General features: G+C 54.3%; 1 protein-coding gene across 2 annotated transcripts; it reads left to right on the forward strand.

The window, feature by feature from the left end:
• The first annotated feature begins 804 nt into the window (after positions 1-804).
• On the forward strand, positions 805-9976 carry SNCB (synuclein beta). Of its 2 annotated transcripts, none has more exons than XM_038534689.1 (6): positions 805-1099; positions 1725-1854; positions 4623-4664; positions 4870-4988; positions 8864-8953; positions 9325-9976. In XM_038534689.1, exons 2-6 carry the CDS (start codon positions 1734-1736, stop codon positions 9355-9357), a joined length of 405 nt encoding a protein of 134 aa, XP_038390617.1. In that variant the 5' UTR covers positions 805-1099; positions 1725-1733; the 3' UTR covers positions 9358-9976. The 2 variants fall into 2 exon arrangements, with proteins under 2 accessions (XP_038390617.1, XP_038390618.1); XM_038534690.1 differs by lacking the exon at positions 805-1099 and adding an exon at positions 1442-1583.
• The last annotated feature ends 9570 nt before the right edge of the window (positions 9977-19546 follow it).

Below are 19546 nucleotides of genomic sequence, written 5' to 3' on the forward strand. Positions count from 1 at the left end.
CACACAAAAGCAGTCTTGTCCACATCCTTCTCACTCACCCCTGGCTCTCCAGTTGCACTTCCTTTCATCTGTTCCTAAACGCAATCCTATTTCAGGGCCTTTGCACTTTCAGGTCCCTCTCTATGGATCTTGCCCCTATTGGCCTGGGTGCCTCTCTGGGGTCTCTGCTCCCACTGGCCTCCTCACACAAGCCTTCTCTGGGGACTCTCTCAAGTACCCTCCTCTAGTCGTTCTGTTACATCACCATTCCATTATGTTCATAACACTCCGCACAAGCTGAAACAACCTCGTTAGGTTTTAGTGTTGATACTTTTGTTTTCGGTCCTATGTCACATTTCTGTGCACACACAAACATCATTGTAAACTCCCCAAGGGCAGGGACTTTTTTTTTCCTTTTCCACTGTCTCCAGAATCAAACCTGCCTGGCACCTGTCTATATGCTCAATCAACACTCGTTGAGCGAATCATCCATTATTTTACAGAAAAAGAAACTAGCATTCAGAAAGGAAGGCCCCGCAGTTAATAAAAAGCATAGCTGAGATTCAAACCCATTTGAACCCCAAAGCCAACTGCCGGCAATATTTCCTCCCTACTCTTGGCACTACGCGTTGCCCCCCCTCCCCCGATTAGGCTTTTGGGAGCAGAACGCGAGTCTGATGCCCAGGGGTCCCCCAGTGGCGCGTCGGGGGCGGGCCTGGGAGGCTAGCGGGATCAGCGGAGATGTCATCCTCCCCGCCCCCTGTCAGTCAGGCTGAGGGGGCGGCGCGGCCGCCAGAGGGGGCGCTGAGCTCAGAGCTGCCGCAGCGCCCGAGCGGGAACCCGAGCCCGAGCGTGCGAGCGAGCAGGGCGCAAGGCGCGATCCGTGGCTGGCGACGCACCGAAGGCCCGGGCACCTCCGCTGCGCCCCGGCTCAGGGCCCGCGCCCCGCCTGCTGCCGACCGACCTGCACGCCTGCGAGGCGGCGCTTCCCCATCCATCCCGAGCCGAGCCCACCGCAGCCCGGCCTAGCCGAGCTCCTGCGTCCGCCCGCCGCAGCCGCAGCCAGCCGCTGCCCCAGCCCCAGCCCCAGCCCCAGCCCCAGCCCGGGCCCAGCTCCCAGGTGAGGCGCCGCGCCCCGGACGCCGGGGTTGGAGAAGGGGCTGCGGAGGGAGAGGGGACTGGGCGGGATGGGGGAGAGGCTGGGAGCGGAGACGGAGAGAGGGCTCCGGCAGGTGCGCGTCAGCGTGTGCCCTGGGGTGTTCGGGCGACTGCCGCTCTGTGTCTGCAACTGCCCGGGTGGCCGCGTGGACGTGCGCCCGCGCCCCTATGTTCGTGTGTGTCCGGGTGTCCGTGCGCGTTTGAACGTCTGCGTGTCCTGTATGTGCACGTGAGCGTGTCGGTGGGGAATGTTTGTGTGTAGTCTTGTGACCCTGCCGTGTGTGTACGGGCAGGTCCCAGGGCTTCGCGCCGAGCCCAGCACCCGGGTTCCGCGGGGCTGCAGGTTGCAGGGCCGGGGGTGACCGAGGCAGTGGCTCCTCCCGCGTCCCCGGGTTTCAAGGACGCTGGGACTCGCTGCGGCCCTGTGGCCTCCCGCTGGGGAGGGGGTAAGACCGGAGGGATCTCCCAGCCCTGAAGGGCGCTCGGGCCTCAGGAGGGAGGCGAGGGGGCACCGGCGTCCCCGGGGGAAGGACTGGGGTCAGGGTGCGGGGCCAGCGCAGCGGTGCCCGTGTGTTCGCCCTCCGCAGGCCGCCAGGATGGACGTGTTCATGAAGGGCCTGTCCATGGCCAAGGAGGGCGTCGTGGCCGCCGCGGAGAAAACCAAACAGGGGGTCACCGAGGCCGCGGAGAAGACCAAGGAGGGCGTCCTCTATGTCGGTGGGCAAGGGGCAAGGCTCAGCAGGGTTCGGGTGTCCTTCGAGGGAGTGGGGCCAGGGTCTTTGGAGGGAGGGAGTTGGCGGGGGAGGCATCCGGGCCGGAGAATATGAGTCAGCAGATGGGGCGAGGTCAGCAGGGGTCACAGCCAGCTGAAGGAAGCCTGGGTCAGTGGAGGGGGGGGGAGTTGGTGAGAGTGGGGTTCAGATGAAAAGCCAGGACCCATGCATTGGTCAAAGCAGATAGCCTTCTTCTTCCTATTCTTCATGTGATTACTAGTTACCTGGTGTTGAGCCCTTACTCTTTACCAAGTACCCTGGGAAATGCCCTAACGTCCGTTACCTCACTTCATATGCCCTGCCCATTCCACAGACCAAGAAAAGTGGGGCTCCCAGAGGTTTAACTACAGTGCTCAAGGTCACACAGCTGCTGAGATCTGAAGCTGGAACTGGAGCCAAGCTTTATGGACTCCAGAACCCCTGTCCTGGGAGGTCCTTCCTCCTATGTTATCGGGGCTGCCCCTTTGCCCCTTTCCTGCTACGGCTATGGCTATGGCCACGGCCACGGCCACGTCAGACAGAGCTGCTTTTAGGGTCTTCCTGCCTCTGGATGCCTATTTTTGTCCCTCCTCTGGGTCCCTCCTCCTTGCAGCTTCCAGCTGTGTGAAGAGAAAGGCCCAGTGATTAAAATCTCTCACCCTAAGTGTGAAAGGAGAGGGATCCTGCAGGGCCATTCACATCAGGGGATGCAAAGCCCCAAACTGACAATTACTGAATTTATATGGTGGTGATTCAGGGTTTACTGGTGTGGAGTAGGCAGGATTATCCTTTCTGTGGGTGGAAGAGGGCTGATTAACTTGCCCCAGAGTTGTGGCAGATTTAGGATTGTGGTAACTTGAAAAATATTTATTGACTTCTTACTATGTGCTAGTAGGTGCTGAATCTCCTGATTGTGATACAGATCATTCCAATAGTGGAATCTGACATCCAGTGACTGGGATGGGGACCACTGCAGTAGGGTAATCAAAGAAGGTGGCATTGGAACCGAACCCCAAAGAATAAGGAACTGGGTGGAGGAAAGGAGTTGGAGGAAGCAGAAAAAGGCTGAAGGAGATAGAGCTGGAGAGCAGAGGGCAGGAAGCTGTGGTGATGGATGAGATCAGAAAACTGGGCAAGGGCCAGCTCTTGAAGGGGGGGGGGGGGTGCTTGCTGGCCAGGGCAAAGGATCGTTACAATTGCCATGAGAGATCGTAGGCTAGGGACTGATATGATCTGACCTCAGTATAGGAAGGTTCCACAGGCCTCTGGAGAAAGGCCATATGCAGGGAGGCCGTTGAATAGCCAGCAGACGAGGGTGGCTGGAACTAGGGCCTAGGTGATGGGGACAAGGCAGAGGCTTGAGCCCACACCTGCCACACCCCAACTCTGGCCTCCCTCCTGCCTCCCCCGACCCAGCCCTTTCACTCCTGTGTATTCCTGGCACCCTGACACAGTCTCCCTGCTGACGGACTCAAAGCAACCCCTTCCCTTTAGCCTGGTACCTCCTGCTCCTCTTCCTACCCAGAAACCACCAACGGGCCCCAGTTCCTAAGCATTAAAGCCTCAGCTTTCTGTAGCCTGTAACTCAGTGCCATTCATGGTTCTCCTCGGTCCATGTTTCCATCTCTCCAGGCACAGGCAGCTCTGATGTGCTCTGTGCAGGCCCAGAAAGGTGCCCTGTCTGCATGGCTTCCTGTGCCCTCCCCAGTCTCCTTTCTGCATATCCACCTACCCCTCATCTGTCAAGGCCCAGGAGTGCCCCTCCCCCATCATGTCCCCTTGGAGGCTGGAAGTCCTCTCCCCACTACTTGAGGTCCAGGGCACCAAATATGCTCTTCTCTTACCCCCATCTGACAGTGAGCCGTTGGCCCAAGACCCAGCACAGAGCAGGTGCCAACAAATGTTAGTGGGAGGAATGGTGGAGTGCCATGCAGCCTACCCCACCATCTCAATTTGGCTGGCCATAGCCTGGAGAGTCCTGCCTTCCCATGCTGTCCTCTTCTTCCACCAGCCTCAGCCCGTGCAGACACCCATTTACCCATTTTGGGGTCTACAACTGTTGTGCATTGCCACATCCTCAAGATAGGAGACTCCCCACTACCCTGAGGGCTCCTGCCCCTCCCCTCAGATCAGGCCATCTTGCCTCCCCAGCAGCTACCCTTCTGAGAAGACCTAGCCAGTGCCATGAGTGTCTGCCACCCTCAGACCCCGTCATAAACCTGAGACACTCCTCACTTTGGCCACAAGGGGAGAATTCACACCCCAGTTAGAAGAGTCTTTAGAAGAAATGGAGTGGGGGTGCTGCTGGGTGTGAGTGTCCATAGGTGGGATGTGGGCAGTCAGGGCACCAGAGGAACCTTTCCAAATATATACCCCTCGCCCCAGCTCCACCCTCACTGCCACCCTCACCTGCTCACCCTGGGCTGAGAGTTCAAGGAAATGTGCTTTGCATTTGCTGGCTCCCAGGCAACATCCCAGAGGGTGTGGGTATCATTTCAGGTGGAGGAGGGGCAGACAGTGGGGAAGAACTCAAAGTCCTTAGGAAGCAGGTGTGGAGGGCTCCATGCAGTGATGAGAGGGGCACCTGTGGGATTTGGGGACCCAAGGAGGCAGTGATGGGGCCAGGATGCCCACTGCCAGCTGAGTCCCTCTGGAGGCTCTGTAGCCACAGTGCTCCCAGAGTCTGTTCCCTCAACTCAGAGTCCTTATGTGTGCTCCTTTTTGTCCCTGCAGGAAGCAAGACTCGAGAGGGGGTGGTACAAGGAGTGGCCTCAGGTACCAGCCCAGCTGGGCACAGCCCCCTTCCCTCACCCCGGGCTGGAGATCTGTCTGGGATCTGGAGTGTGGGCGGTGGGGGTGGATTCCTGAGAGTATGCTCTGTGAGAGAGGCAAGCCCTGGGACACCACGAGGGAGAGAAGATGCATCTGTCTGCTTCACCTTAGCCCCCCACCCCCTTCCCCAATCCTCTCCCTGCTCCAGTGGCTGAAAAAACCAAGGAGCAGGCGTCCCATCTGGGAGGAGCTGTGTTCTCTGGGGCTGGGAACATTGCGGCAGCCACAGGCTTGGTGAAGAAGGAGGAATTCCCTGCTGATCTGAAGGTGAGCTATCCTCTTGACATACACACATGCACATATGCACATACACACGTGCCAGGCACACCCATAAATGCACTACCCATAAAGGCTCTCTCCCCCTCCCCGCCCCAACCAGCCTGAGGCACACTTTGCCTCATGTTCTGCAATGCTCTGTTAGACTCAGCTCAGAATGAATTTGCACGGTATGTATGAGTGTGGTGCTCCCTGTCACTGTGACCCAGGTCTGGCTGTATACATGTATCCCGCTTGTGAGTGTGACCTGCACCACTTGGGGCCACATCTGCTTGTCACTGATTTCTTGTCATTCAGTAAGTATCCATACTAGAGAGGAATTATTCTAGGAGTTGCCACAGTGAATAAGTTCCTAGGTTCATGGAGCTGACACTGTAGTGGGAGAAGATAGTAAAAAGTCAGCCAATACATGAGATGGTTTCAGACAGGGGATAAATGCTATGAAGAAAAGATAAAGGTGATATGATAGAGAGTGAGTGGGTAAGGGGACTACTATAGTTGGGAGGGCTTCTCTGATGAGGTGACATTTGAACTGACACCCAAGGGATGAGACAAGTCATGTGAGAATTGTATTTCAAGCAGTAGGATGGCATAGGTAAAAGCCCTGAGGCAGGCATGAGCAAGTGTGGGCCATGGGGGAAGGGTGAGTTGTGCATCACATATTTGTACAGGCACGTTCCCCCAGGGGAGTGGTGGTAGCTACCCACATGTGCATGAAGGCAGACACCTTCATTAGGACACACTACATCATAAGAGCTGTGAACTCTGAAGTGCCACAGAGTTGGATTTGAATGCCAACTCCACTAGATCCTGACTATGTGATCTTGGGCAGATTCTCTCACATCTCTGAGCCTGCTTCTTTGCCTATATGACTGAAAATGAACACAATAGGGCTCTTAAGCAGATTAGATATAATATATAGATCAGAGGTTCTCAAAATTTACAAGTGCATCAGAATCATCAGGAGGTCAGATTAAAATACAGATGGTTGGCTGCATCCCTAGAATTTCTAAGTAGGTTTGAGATGGGACCTGAGAGTCTGCTTTTCACACAGGTACCCAAGTGATGCTGATGCTACAGGTCCAAGGACCACACTTTGAGAACCACTGATGCAAAGGGCCTGGCTTGCATACTCTGAGTGCTTAGTGAGCGATGATGGCCCTGTGATCCTATGAGTGATCCATGTCTGCCCCCAGGGGCTCATGTGACCACAGGTGTGCATGGAAGTGTAGCACCATGACGGTGCACTCTGTGGGCCTCTAGTCTGCCAGACATTCCTCCTGTGAGGTGCTGGGTGTCTGTCCACATACAAGTACAGACTGCCTCTGTGGGGCAGACACAGATTTGTCCTGGCTCCTTTAACTTTTGGTTTGGGAGATTATGTACATTCTGCATGAATGTATCCACTGGGCTGTGGAGGAGACCCCACACCATCCTTCACTGCAGGCATTTTACACAACTGATCCTTTCCCCTGTGAGAAGTCCGAGACTCGGCTCAGAAGTTCTGGCTCAAGGCCTGGATATGCATTTTACCAGCTGTGTGACTTCCCATTTATTATCACTGTTCCAGGGATTGCTCTCATTCATTGAGCTCTTGTATGGGCAGGCAGTGTTCTAGACACGTTACATGGAGTAACTCACTGAATATTTACAATGTCTCTGAGAAGAAGGTACTACCACCTGTCCATTTTATAGATGAAGGAACTGAGGCCCAGAGAGGTAAAGTGACTTGCCTGCCTCTCTAAGAAGGTGTCTGGGAGGATAAGCTCAGGTATATGTCAGCAGAGTTGCTGGGAACCACCACAGGGCCAGGCCCCGAGCTGGGATCTGAGGTGCAGTGAAAGGCAGATCTGAGCCTCTGAGCCTCAGCTGTCAGCCTCAAGGGGCCTTTGCACAGAACCATTTCTCTCAGGCCTCCTTCTTCCTACCAGCTCTCCTGACACCTCTCAAGGGAGTTCAAGATCATGGATTCACTATTTGAACAGCAGCCCTTTGGAGCTACCAGCCATGGGGAACCCACGCAAGGGCAGGGTGCACATTTCTGAGTGTCCTCACCCTCAGCCTGCTCACGTGCATGATTATGGGGCCCTCTCTTCCTACAGAGCAGACTGCACCATCACGTTTCCCATCTGAGGCAGCTGAGTTCAGAGATGAAGTGACTGACCTGGTGGCAAGCAGCTAGTGGCAGACTGTGATGTTTTTTAAGTAAACTTTTTATTAAAGTACAACATACGTCCAGAAAGCACACATCTGGATGAAATTTTCAGAGCGAACCCCCCACATAACCAGCACTCATGTCAAGACACAGAACACAAGCACCTTAGTCTGCTATAGACCTCTGTCCAGTCCCTAACCCCCGGGGCCAAGACTAGGGTAAGATGAGTGAGGTGTCTGGGGCACAAAATGAGGGGGACTCTCACTCTGGCGTCTCGTTTGATTGGCCCTGAGAGTGGATGCCTTCTTTACCTCACCTTTGTCCTGGCTCTGCCTCCCCAACCAAGGGTCATGGCTTCTTGACTTCTGTCTCCATGGATGAGCTAGGTATTATTTAACTCCATAGATATTGTTATTACCACGTACACACTCTTCTGTCCCCAGATGCTTTCACTCAACCGTGTAGCATTCAAGTGCTTGGGAGGCGCCACCATTCTCCTCTCTCGCTGTGGGGCATCCATCCTGTGATGAGCCATAGTGCACACCTCTGTTCTACTGTTGTTGGACATTCGGGTCATTTCCAAACAATGTGCTCAAGCTGGAATTTTGAATCCTGGGTGGCTTTGGGCAAACTAACATTTCCCCACCTCCTAGGCCTTGGTGTGCCCATCTGTGCACCAGGGGAAATGAGCCAGGTCAGGGGCTGTACACTCCTGTGCTCACCATGCCCACCTACACTGCTAATGTGCAGGAACTGAAGCTGCCTGGATGGGGGTAAGGCAACGAGACCACAGAGGTGGTCAGGCAGGCAGGCCTTCTTGGGGCTAGCCCCCCAGGCTCCCAAGATTCTTATCTCTGCCCAGCAGAGAGGAACAGTGGTTATATGTGGAAAATGGGAAGGTGGTATGCCCCTCTACCTACAGATCCCCCTCAAGGGTCCAGGAGTGTGCCAGCCCACACATGGCCATGTGCAGCCATGCATGGTTATTGTGCATGCCCTATGCAGCTAGCTCAGTCTCGTGTTTGGGCACATACGTGTGCTTACCTGCAGGTGTCTGGCCATGTGTCTGACAGCCTCCCTACTTGTGTGCCTGCTGGCCTGCACCCGTCTGGGCAGCAGATGCAGTGGGGAGGGGAGAGTCTTAGCTCACACATCCAAGCAACACCATGAGCTGTTGCTTCCAGCTTATCTTAAAATAGCAACAGCTGAAGAAACCAGGCCACATAGGACCCTGGGGGAGGGATGGGTGGAAGGTGGCAGGGGAATAGCTCAGAGCTCCTGCCCAGCCTTGTCTCAGAGCTTCCGTCTCCCTGCAGCCCAGAGGAGCCTCCAGGGTTATCTCTGGGGTCCTGATGCCCAGCAGAGCCTGACACAAGGCAGGGAGGGATAAATCAGGGATTTAGTGTACTATTTCCCTATCCCATCCAGTCCACATGATGGAAGTACAGGAGGCTACCAGGTGCTGAGGAGAGGGATGTGGAGAGTTCAGCTTCCCCTTGCCACCCCCAGCTTCATGGTGATCTAGGGGGATTTCACCCCTCATACCTTCATTCCACTTCCAAGGCACTCCAAATAAACAATTTAATTAAACATTCTGGTTGTACTGCCAACAAAGCCTAGCCTTCCTCCAATCAACTTAAAGCTTCCCAGGGTAGGAATTTGGGGAGCATCCTCAGCTGCCCTCATGGCCCTGTCCCTTCTCTGCCGGCAGCCAGAGGAAGTGGCCCAGGAAGCTGCTGAGGAGCCGCTGATCGAGCCCCTGATGGAGCCAGAAGGGGAAAGTTATGAGGAACCACCCCAGGTGAGGGGTGGCAGGGCTGGGTCGGGCTTTGGGCATCCAGAAGATTGCCACCATCCCCAGCTGGGGTGGGAGGTCCCCCGTAAGATAGGGTTGGGCCAGGGAACTTGGCACCCCCATTTTCTAGAACCCCAGGCCCTAGGAGGTGGCAGCAGAGAGGGAGGACAGATGGGGCCTAGCACTGGGCCCCAGGCAACCCTGCCCAGGAAAGTCCCAGCTGTCCCCACCTTCCAGGTTCCTCCCCTGCCCAGGGAGAGGGGCATGCACTGTTCCTCCTTGAGGGGGAGGAGTCTCAGGGCCAGAATCTGGCCACTTGGGTCTCCAACCCCTTCCTCTTTTGCTCTTCTCCACTCCACCCCATCCCTCTGATGCAGGAGGAGTATCAGGAGTATGAGCCAGAGGCGTAAGGGTCCACGACGGCCCCCCACCAGCAGCACAATCCCCTCCCTGTCCCCTGCCCAGGCCCCCAGAGCCAGGGTTGTCCTTCTACCCCTTCCCCCTCAAACGCGAGATCTTCCTTTGCTCCGAGGCGCCCCCTTGGAGCCTGTGTTGGTGTCTGTCCATCTGTCTGTCCTACCCTCCCGCGTCCAACCCTGGGGCGTGGACAGGGCCGGGGCTACGGCCGTGGCTGGTGGCCTCGCCCCACCTATGTTGCCCCCTCCCCACCCCATCCCGTCCAACGTCTGCGCGGATGTAGCATGTTCTACGTATTTTTAAACGAAGACAGAAAGCGACGGCTCCCCACCCAACACAATCCCAAAAGAGGCTCAGAGGGCCCCCCGGATAGCCCCAGAGCCTCCCACCCCACTCTCACAACGACCCCAAGAATCTTTTTTTTTTTAGCCAAAGCCAGGAGCCAGGCTGTGCCATGTCCCCTCCCTCAGCCTGCCCAGTCCGAACGCGGGCGTCGTGTGTCGTGATTGTGGCATGGAGAGTCCCCCACCCCCCGTGTGAGCGTGTCCTGGGTGGGAGGGCCCGGGCGCCTCCCCGCTCCGCGTGTCCACGAATAAAGCCAATCTGTCTGTACCTGCCGCCGCCAGGCAAGGCAGGGTTGGGAGGGGGAGGGGCGGGGGAGGGGGGGAAGGGGGGCTGACGACGGGCTTCCGGGTCCCAGACTGCTCGGCTTTTTGGGGCCTGGCACCCTCAGCCCAGGTACAAGACTGACCACCTCCGGCCTCAGTTTCCCCAGCTCCTATCCCCATCGCCACCACCCCGGAATGACTTGGGGGGAGAGGGTCTACCCCCGGGCTGGGAATTGCTGTTGGCTAGGAGGCGTGACGGTGGCCTCCGGCGCCACCTGCTGGACCACAAGGCGTCCGCTGGGGGTGCGAGGGCAACGGAAGCCCGGCGCCGCATTGCAGGGTGGACGGGCTCCCACCTCCCGCAGACCAGGGGCTCGGATGACAACGCACGCGCAGCCACGTGTGCGCGTACACCGGTCCTTATGCGCCAGCCCAGTGTACGCCCCCTGGCAGGCGCGCACGTGCAGACACGCATGCACGCAGGCCGACCGGCACGTGCAGACACGCGCGCTCTCAGTTCCACGCGCGCCGCGGAGGAGCCCTCGGAAACCGGCAGCGGGGGCCCTGAAAGACCCTGCGACGCGCAGGCAGAACGTTTACAGGCGCACACCGCTGCGCACACCTGACCATCGGAAAGACCAATCCGGGAGGGAGGGAATGGGCAGTGGCCTCAGAAGGAGGCAGAGCTCGGGCAACCCGGGCTCCACCCCTCCCGGAAAGGCGTCAGAAGGTTTGCGGGGCTGAGGTGGGCGAGGGTCCGCGGAAACCTGGCCAGCCGGCCAGGAGCCCCGAGCACATAAGGTTCGGCACTAGAGGGCCCCCGACACCGCCTAGGTGTGGGGAAGGAGGGGGCGGGGACGCCGCAGGGCCCCGCCTCCGGCACGGGGACGAAGCCGTCCTGCTCCGCGTCGAGGCGCCCCACGCGCCGAAGCTCCGCCCCCGCCGGTGACAGGCCCCGCCCCCGCCCTGCCGCGCTAGGGCCGCCCCTGCCGCCCCGGCTCTCTAACCCGGCTCCCATAGAGGCCCGCCCCCGCCCCCGCCCTCGCGGGAACCTCGCTTTGTTTTGCCGCAGAGGCCCCCATCTAGTCTGCGCAAGACGTCATCCGCTGTTCTCCGGGTGCGACCTCCTTTCCGACTTTAGCGCTGCCTCGGCCTTGAGCCCCAAGGCTGGAAAGAGCTGGCTCTATTTAATCAACCCCCAGGTGTTAGCGCTTCGTCCTTCCCCGAGTCGGAGTCGCTGGGGGCGAGAGATGGTGCCAGGCCCCGTAGGCCTTGAACGCTGCGGGAGACCGGGCACTCGGGTCACCTTGGCTTGCAGTGTGCGACCAGTTTCTGGAAGTAGGAGGCAGCTGGCAGACGTGTGTGTAGGGAGAACAAACCGGTGGGCCCAGATTCTCTTAATTAACGTGCAGATGCCAGAATCTCAGAACCCTTTTGACTGAATTAAGACACTATTTACAATCTCGAGGTTTGCAAAGTCGTGGCCCTCCTGTTAAATTTGGCCTATGGAGATGTTTAATGTGCTAACACAAGGTTTAATTTTCTCTCATTTGACTCCGGTTAGCGACAGTCGCTTTCCCTCCCTATCATGTTCGTCTCATCCACTTCACTCATTTTTATGAACTACCTGACTGGTAAAGAATTTGAGTTTGCCACTTCCCCTCCCACTACCAGCACCCGATCTCCATTTTTAGACGCCAAAACCAGGTTCACCATCTGGCTTGTGGGGAGGTTTGTTCCTCCTTCCTGGGTGCCAAGCGACACACCTGGTTTTTGGCTCAGAGACCAACGTTCTCATCTGCCAGGGTCACTTTGAATGCATTCCAGGCCCAGACGCCTTAGTGGAAGATGCCAGCCCTGTGTCCCATAGCAGTCCTGATTGGGCACACGTGTGAGAAGATACAGCTCATAGGTTCCTCCCTTATGAAGGGACAGAGCCATTCTCAAGTGCCCAGTATGTCCCCAGCATCCAACACTTGACTCAATTAATTTTACTTGAAACCATCCTCAAGGATTCCTTGTGATTCTAAAGCCCCAATTCGTGGATGAGAGAATGGAGGCCAGAGGGGCAAAATTACCTGCCCTAGGTCACATTCAGCCCCAAGTCTGAGTCTGAAGCTCACCTCCTTTAGAATTTTCCAATATGAACTTGCTCTGAGAGAGAAACGTGGAAGGCAGCCACAGAGCAGAAATCACAGACATTCGTGCAATTTGGTGGGGACTGCAAGCAAGGAGGGGAGTGTTGAGCAAGGATGTCTCCAGAGTGTGTTGTGTGCAATCATTTAGCCCTCCAACAATGCCTGCACTGTTCTCACAAGTGAGGGGCTGCGGGGAACCACCCTGCAGGTTGCTGGCCTGACAGAGCTCACCTCTCATACATAGGTCAACAAATACTTGGAACAAGAGAACCTGGAGTTTTATGGCAAACATAAAATGGAGTGATGTGATGGAATTATGACAAGGAGAGGGTGGTGGAGGGTATTAAATTGCGGTGGTCAGGTCAGGCATCTGAGGAGGTAAGGTTGGAGCTGAAACCTGAATGAAAAGGAGGTTGTTAGCACAGGAAGCTCTGGGGAGACCAGCACTGTGGCAGAGGAAGGGCCCACCTGTCCGTGTCTGTGCCACATGGCAGGTGTGGGGCCAGCCCCACCTCACCTGACCCACCCATACCTTCCCTTCCTCTGTCTGTGCTCTTCCAACTGGACAGCTGCCCCTGCTCTGCCTGTTGAAATCCTTTCCTCCTCTGATCTTTCCCTAGTTCTCCAACCAGACATGATTTCTCATCACCCCCTCCTGCTCAGCTGTGCACCAGAGACCCCACCCCAGCCCTGCTCCACACCCATGTCCACACTCGGAGGGCCTTTGCTGGCTGGCTTGTCTGAAAATTGCCCTCTTCCCCCAATGAAGGGCTGGTGTTCCTCCCGTTTGCCTGTCTCCCTCCCGGTCTCCCCACCCCCACCCCTAGTAATGTGGCTCCACAGCTTTCTCTGGAACTTTATTTTTGTTTTCTCCCTTCCCTATTTATAGCTCTCTCCCCTCCGAACCATCCCTGCATCCATCCTGTTGCCTAGAAACTGGCTCTGGGCTGAGGGTGGGGGAAGGCCAGGCCAAGCCCAGGCAGGGGGAAGGAGGAGCTGTCACCCACTCCCCTTCTCAGCACTGCCTCCAGGCTCCCAGAAGCCCACCCCGCCCTCTGCCCAGCATCCATGGGTGGTTTTTAAGAGGTAAAACAAAATGTAAAAAAACAGCTGCTTCTGTGAAGTCCTTCACAGCCTCTAAAGGGCATGATGAAGTGTGATTTCATTTGTGCCTCTCAATACCCTACTCTGCCAGAGGCCTGGGCCCATTTTTTTCAGATGAGGAAACTGAGGCTCCAGGAGGCTAAGGCCCCATAGCGAAGTCTTCTCAGTAGCAACTCCACAACTCTGAATTTGGTAGCCTAGGGGTATTAGCCTAAAACACTGAATAGAAGATTTAAAAGTGTCAATATTCCATAACCCATGAAGTGAGAGGGTAAAGAAAAAAATTCTGTCATGATCCTGCTGCACACTAAGCAACTGATAATGCCTCTGCCATACTGTCCACAGTGCCCCTCCCTGCCGCTCCACCAGCACCCCCTTTTCTTTTGAAGGGGGAGGGGCAGAGAGAGAATCTTAGGCAGGTTCCACACCCAGTAAGGCACCTGACACAGGGCTCAATCTCACAGCCCTGAGATCATGACCTGAGCCGAAATCAAGAATCAGAGGCTTAACTGTTGAGCCACCCAGGCGCCCCCACCATTTTCCTTTTGATGCCCCAACCATGCCTTCACCATGCCCTCCACCATGGCCCCACCATGCCATCTCACAGTCCCCCTACCATGTTCCCACCATACCCCACCATGTTCAGCTGTAGCTTCTCTCTCTCCCTAATGCCTATCTTCCACAAATTGGACCATGAATCCTGAGCTTGTTTCCTGCCTCTGTCATTTCACCAACTGAGTGACCTTGGATAGTCCATGTTACCTCTCTGAGCTTCAGTTTGCCCAGTTCAAAAGTGAGGATACTAATTTTCACCCCATAGCACTAATAAGAGAATTAAATGAGATACTGACGAAAAACTGTTTTTGCAAACTGTAGAGTGCTGTAACATGTGAGCGAACAATTAGAATAGTAAATATTGGTTTGTTATTATTATCAGGGCCAAGAGGTGGGGCAGGACAACCAAAGCGGGCCCTGGGATCAGAAAGGGAGCCCATGGCCTATGTCCAGGAAGAAGGACCTCCTTCCCTGGAAGAATGAAGGACAAGGGTGGAGGCTGCCTGAGAGCGTCTGCAGACCACTGGGGAGCAGAGGACAGCTCAGAGGCCCTCTTGTGCCTGATTCCTCTTTCTCAAGTGCCCCTGTTCACTGTTCCCATCCCCCACTTCCCTCTCTTCCTATCCCCACCCCAAGGCCCACCTCTGCCTTCAAAATAGGCTCTCTGGGCAGAATGGAAGAGAGGGCTGCCAAGGAGCAGCTGGGCCATGATTCAGCCTGAGTCACCCATCCAAATCCCAGGGCCGCCCCCAGCTGGGCCAGGGCCTGCAGCTGCCAGAGGGAGGGGGAGGGGAGAGGGAAGGAGGGAGGGGGCCTATGTGGGCTGCAGACTGTGCTCATAGGTGCCTAGTCTAGGGACTCTCATGAATATCAGGGCAGTGCTGTGAGGGCATGGGAGTGACGCGTACGAGGATCGGGATGGGGAAGATGACCCCATGGACATCAGTTATCTGGGCTGTCGGAGGAGGCAGGGTTTTCGTGTGTGTGCGCCTGCACATGCATGGGGTGTCACAATTGTAACTGACTAAAGAAGGGCTCATAGTGTGGGCAGGAGTTTTGCTCCCAGCTTTGTCACTTTCTAGCTGTGTGACCCTCGCAAGTGACTTACCCTCTCTGAGCTTCTGTTTCCTCACTTACAAAATGGGAACAATAATGTCAATCTCAGATGGTTTTCCTTAAGCATTCAATGTGATAAGATGATGACTGTAAGACAATCAGTGAATGGTACACCACTACCACCATCACCATCATTTAGGGTATAGTGGATTATACATTGGTTATATGAGGATAGATACATATCTGAGAGTTTGTGTTCAGGTGTGTCCATGCAAGCCTTGGTGCGGAGGGGGTCTGGATGAGTGTTTCTTTTTTTTTTTTTTTTTAAGATTTTTATCTATTTATTCACGAGAGAGAGAGACAGAGACACAGGCAGAGGAAGGAGCAGGCCCCACACAGGGAGCCCAACACGGACTCGATCCCAGGTTTCCAGGATCACACCTTAGGCTGAAGGTAGTGCTAAACTGCTGAGCCACCGGGGCTGCCCTGGATGAGTGTTTTTTGAAGAACTGGGTGAATGTGTATTGTGTGTGTCTCTGAAACAAAGATAAGAACTCTACAGAAAGTACGTTTATATGGCACTGTCTGCCATATGATCCCACCCTCTTCCTCTCTCTCTCTCTCTCTCAAACACACACACACACACACACACACACACACACACACACACCTTCCCTAGAGGCTGTGATTTGCTGAAATTCAGCCTAGACCAGGACCAGAGCTCAGGCAAAGGAGCTAAAAAACTGTGGATGCTGTTGTATTGGGAATCTCAGACTTTCTCAAAAGCCTTTAACCTCAAACAAAACAGGAATGAGTGTGACAGGGGGAATGTTTTTGATGGAATGGATATGAACATATGAACATGAGAGAGCACGAGGTGTGTGTGTGCGTGCATGGGTGCACACAGGGGTGTAGCTGGGGGGTGGCTGCGTCTCTGCTCTGGTACAGTCTGCTTGTCTCCATGGCGCCTGTTGCCACACACGCTTGCTTTTCAGAAAGTCACTGGGTTTGTTTATTCCACCCCCAGCCTGGGTGCCAGCCAAGGAGCTGCAGGCACTTGTTTATCTTCTGGTGCGTAAGAGTGTGTATGGCTTCCCAGTAGCAGACCAACCCGAGATACGTGTGCACACACACTCACATGGATGTGGTGACCATGTTAGTTATCACAGGATGAGCCCAAACCCCAGGATGAGCCAAAACCCCAGGCCCAGACAGATTTGCTCCATATGGAGACAGAGATGACCACCCCCCAGCAGCTTCAGGTAGACACACCACCAATTGAGCAACCCCCAAAGCTCCAAGAAAGTGTGACAGCCAGTTGCCCTGTCTGTGGTCTTGTGCTCTAGCCCCAACCCCAGAACTAATCTCTGCAGAATGGTTGGCCAGGCCTAGGTCACTCCCCATCCCAAAAGCTGATAGGCCCATCCTACCCTACCACATGGACTGGAGTGGGAAGGTGATTCCCCAGGAAAAATAGAGGTGCTGTGATCAAAAAAAGGTTCACAGGGCTGGTCTTTGCCATAATCCTGGCGTCTACCATGAGTGCTACACTATGCTTGGTGCTTGGTGGTTTTATTTCTCCTATATCCTCTTCAGAGCTCCGAGAGCTGAGTTACATATGATGAAGTTGAGGCTATCAGATATACCTTAATCAAGGCCACACAGCTAGTTGCTGGCAAAGTCAGGATCTGAACCCACACTGCCAGCTTCCATGCCCTTTTTGAGCTCCCACTCTGCTTTAGCAAATGTTTTGTTTTGCTGTCTAGAAATTTTCATCTTTAAATATGTTTATATAAATAACTCCCCGTAGAACAAAAGTGGTTGGAGAGTGTGACAAAGGGCACAGATGGAAAGAGGTCCTGAGTATGCCCATGTAACAGACACAGCTGGAGCTCTGATCCCTTCAGATGCCCTCACAATTTCTGTGTCCACCAGCAAGACTCCCAACAGGTGGTACCTGCATCTTTGTCAAAAATCTGCCCCTGGGCTTTAGAACCAACTTTACCCCTGTGAATTGTGGGCCAGAAGTGCCTGGGAATTAACACATACATAGCTCCACGGGTTAGCTCTTCATCAATATTTGCCAGGTGCTGGGATATAAACACACCAGTTCCAGTACCCTCAGCCAGGGGAATTCTGAGATGTGCATTTACCCCATTTTCTTAATCTTCCTGCAGGATTCCACTTCACCCACCCACTGGGATAGCTGACTTAATAACCACCTCATATTGGATGCCTTCCCCTCCTGGGTCACCTCCCCACTCCCCTGCTGGTGTCTTTGCACCTCCCAAATAAACCACATTCCTTCAATCTTCATCTCAGGATCTGTGAGCTGCCCCAAGGGTCTGGATCCCATCCTCTTATTCCATCCTGAGCATCTGGGCCCAGCCATTGTGTTCTCCCTTCCTGGCATCTTCCCTTTCCCTCACTACTGGCCCCTCTCATGGGAATTTAAATGCCTGCAAATCTCCTCAGTGTAGCCTCCTATCCCTCTGTAGAGATTATGATATTGCCTGTCTCCCTCCAACCCCAAATTTGCTGAGAGGGTCATCTGCTTGCTTTCTTTACTTCTTTTTCTTTCTAAAGATTTTATTTATTTATTTGAGAGAGAGAGAAAGCGAGCACAAGCAGGGGGGGGGGCAGAGGGAAAAGAAGAAGCAGACTCCCCACTGAGCAAGGAGCCCAGGATCATGACCTGAATTGAAGGCAAATGCTTAACCACTGAGCTACCCAGGTGTCCTTTTCTTTACTCCTTACTCTGATTTACTCATCAATTCCCCCACCCAAGTTTGCCTTCCACCCCCACCACTCCACTCACTGTGCTTTCATCAAATTTCCATTACCTTCTTTGCAAGTCCAGAGATAATCTCTCAGGCCATATCTTGTCCTCCTGATGCAACTGCTTTCCTTCTGAACCATTCTCCCCTTGGCTTCTGAGGCATCATTCTCCTGGTTTATCTGATTACTGTTTCTCATTCTTCTTTGTAGTCTTCTTCTCCCAGCTGGTACCTTAATGTTGGTGTTCCTCAGGGTGGACATAGGGCCCTTGTCTCATCTTATTTGGTCTATACTCTCCCTTCACGTACTGACACCCCTCTCATGACTTCCATCATCAGAAACCTTGTCTGTCTCCAGCCTGACCACTCCAGAGCTCAGTTTTAGATGTCTCAGCATGGCAGCCCCACAAGCTCCTTCTTTTCCCAGGGCTCATAGGGTATCTGTCTTCCATCCACTCAGCTCCCCAAGACAGGACTTCAGACAGGAAACAATCCTTTCTCCCTTCACAGCCACAACCACCCATAACCAAGAAGATCTGTTGACTTTACTGCTAAATAGATGTCAAACCCAGCCCCCCCCCCGCATCCCAATAAAAACTGCCATGGTTCAAGCATCATCATCTCTCACCTGGACAACTTCACAGCTTCCTCACTCATGCCCTGGTTCCACTCCTATCCACCCTCACTCTGTCCCAGGGGGAGCGTGTTAGATCATAGGTTTGTTCTTGCCACTTTTCATGTCTTGTGAACTTCCCCCAAGATTCAATGTCTTCATCTGTATCATGGGGCCAACAATGTTTACCTAGAAGAGTTGTAGGGGGAATGAAATGAAACACTGAATGTCGAATAGGGTTTGTAAACTGTGAAGTGAAGTGCTCTTGTGGGCAGCGAATTACCAATTTTCAGGGCCTGAAACCTTAGGAAGCATCCCTTGTGTGGGCGTTGTCCGTGGTGCTGAAAATTGGTCCTGCACCCCGAGGTTTTCTACTTTTCTGGGATGCTGGTTGAAGACGTTGATCTGATAGATTTTATTAATTTACTACCCGGATTTTTAAAAGATCACGGAGATTTATGGTTCACCAGGTAAGTGGGAGGAATAGAAGCTAAGGGTTTAATGTGAGTTAGCTCGACTATTAACTAGCTGTGTGAACACAAGTAACCCATCAGAATCTGTTTTCTTATCTGAAAAACGAGGATATACATATTAACTTGCTCCTAAGTGATTGGAAATTGAAATTATATGACACACAACAAAAACTTAGGATGGTGTCTGCCCCTAAATAAACGTTACGTTAATGTTAGTTGTTACCATTTTTAATGGGTAGCTTCACGGTGCAGGTGAGAAGGTTTTATCACCTCTCGGCAATTACAGATTTGTTCTCCTCTGGGAGATCAAAGGGGAAGGGACGATTTCTCTGCGAAGAAATGTTGAGGACGGGGGTAGGCAAAAAGGCCTCAGTGATGTCCTTTGCAGTTCAGATTCAACTGGAAGCCCCTGAAAACCTATTTTGGGCTCCTTCATCCTTCCAAGACCACTGTGAGATGATTAATGCTAGTCCCATTTAATAGATTGGGAAACGGAGTCTCAAAAATGGTGAAATGATTTGCTCAAGGATACCCAGAGAGAAGAGAACCGAGCTTGCCTAGGCCGAAGATTGGGCGGGCACCCTGGCTGGGGAGGCCGGGAGCGAGGGAATCGAAGGCGCCTCGCTCCCACCCCCTTCGTGTCCCCTCAACTTGCGGGAGCGTGGGCGGTGGCGAGACAAAGGGGCGGGGGCGGGGAGAGAAAGCCGGAAGTGCGGCCAAGGCGGGGGCGGGAAATTTCCTCGCGGGGGGAGCTCGGAGATCGCGCCGACCTGGGCCCCTATCCAGGCGCTGCGTGTCCTTCGAGAAGTGCCTCTCCCTCTCCGAGTCCCAGTTTCCTCCCCGGTAAAACAAGTAGAC

This window comes from Canis lupus, chromosome 4, assembly GCF_011100685.1.
Source record: "Canis lupus familiaris isolate Mischka breed German Shepherd chromosome 4, alternate assembly UU_Cfam_GSD_1.0, whole genome shotgun sequence".
Lineage (NCBI taxonomy): Eukaryota > Metazoa > Chordata > Mammalia > Carnivora > Canidae > Canis > Canis lupus.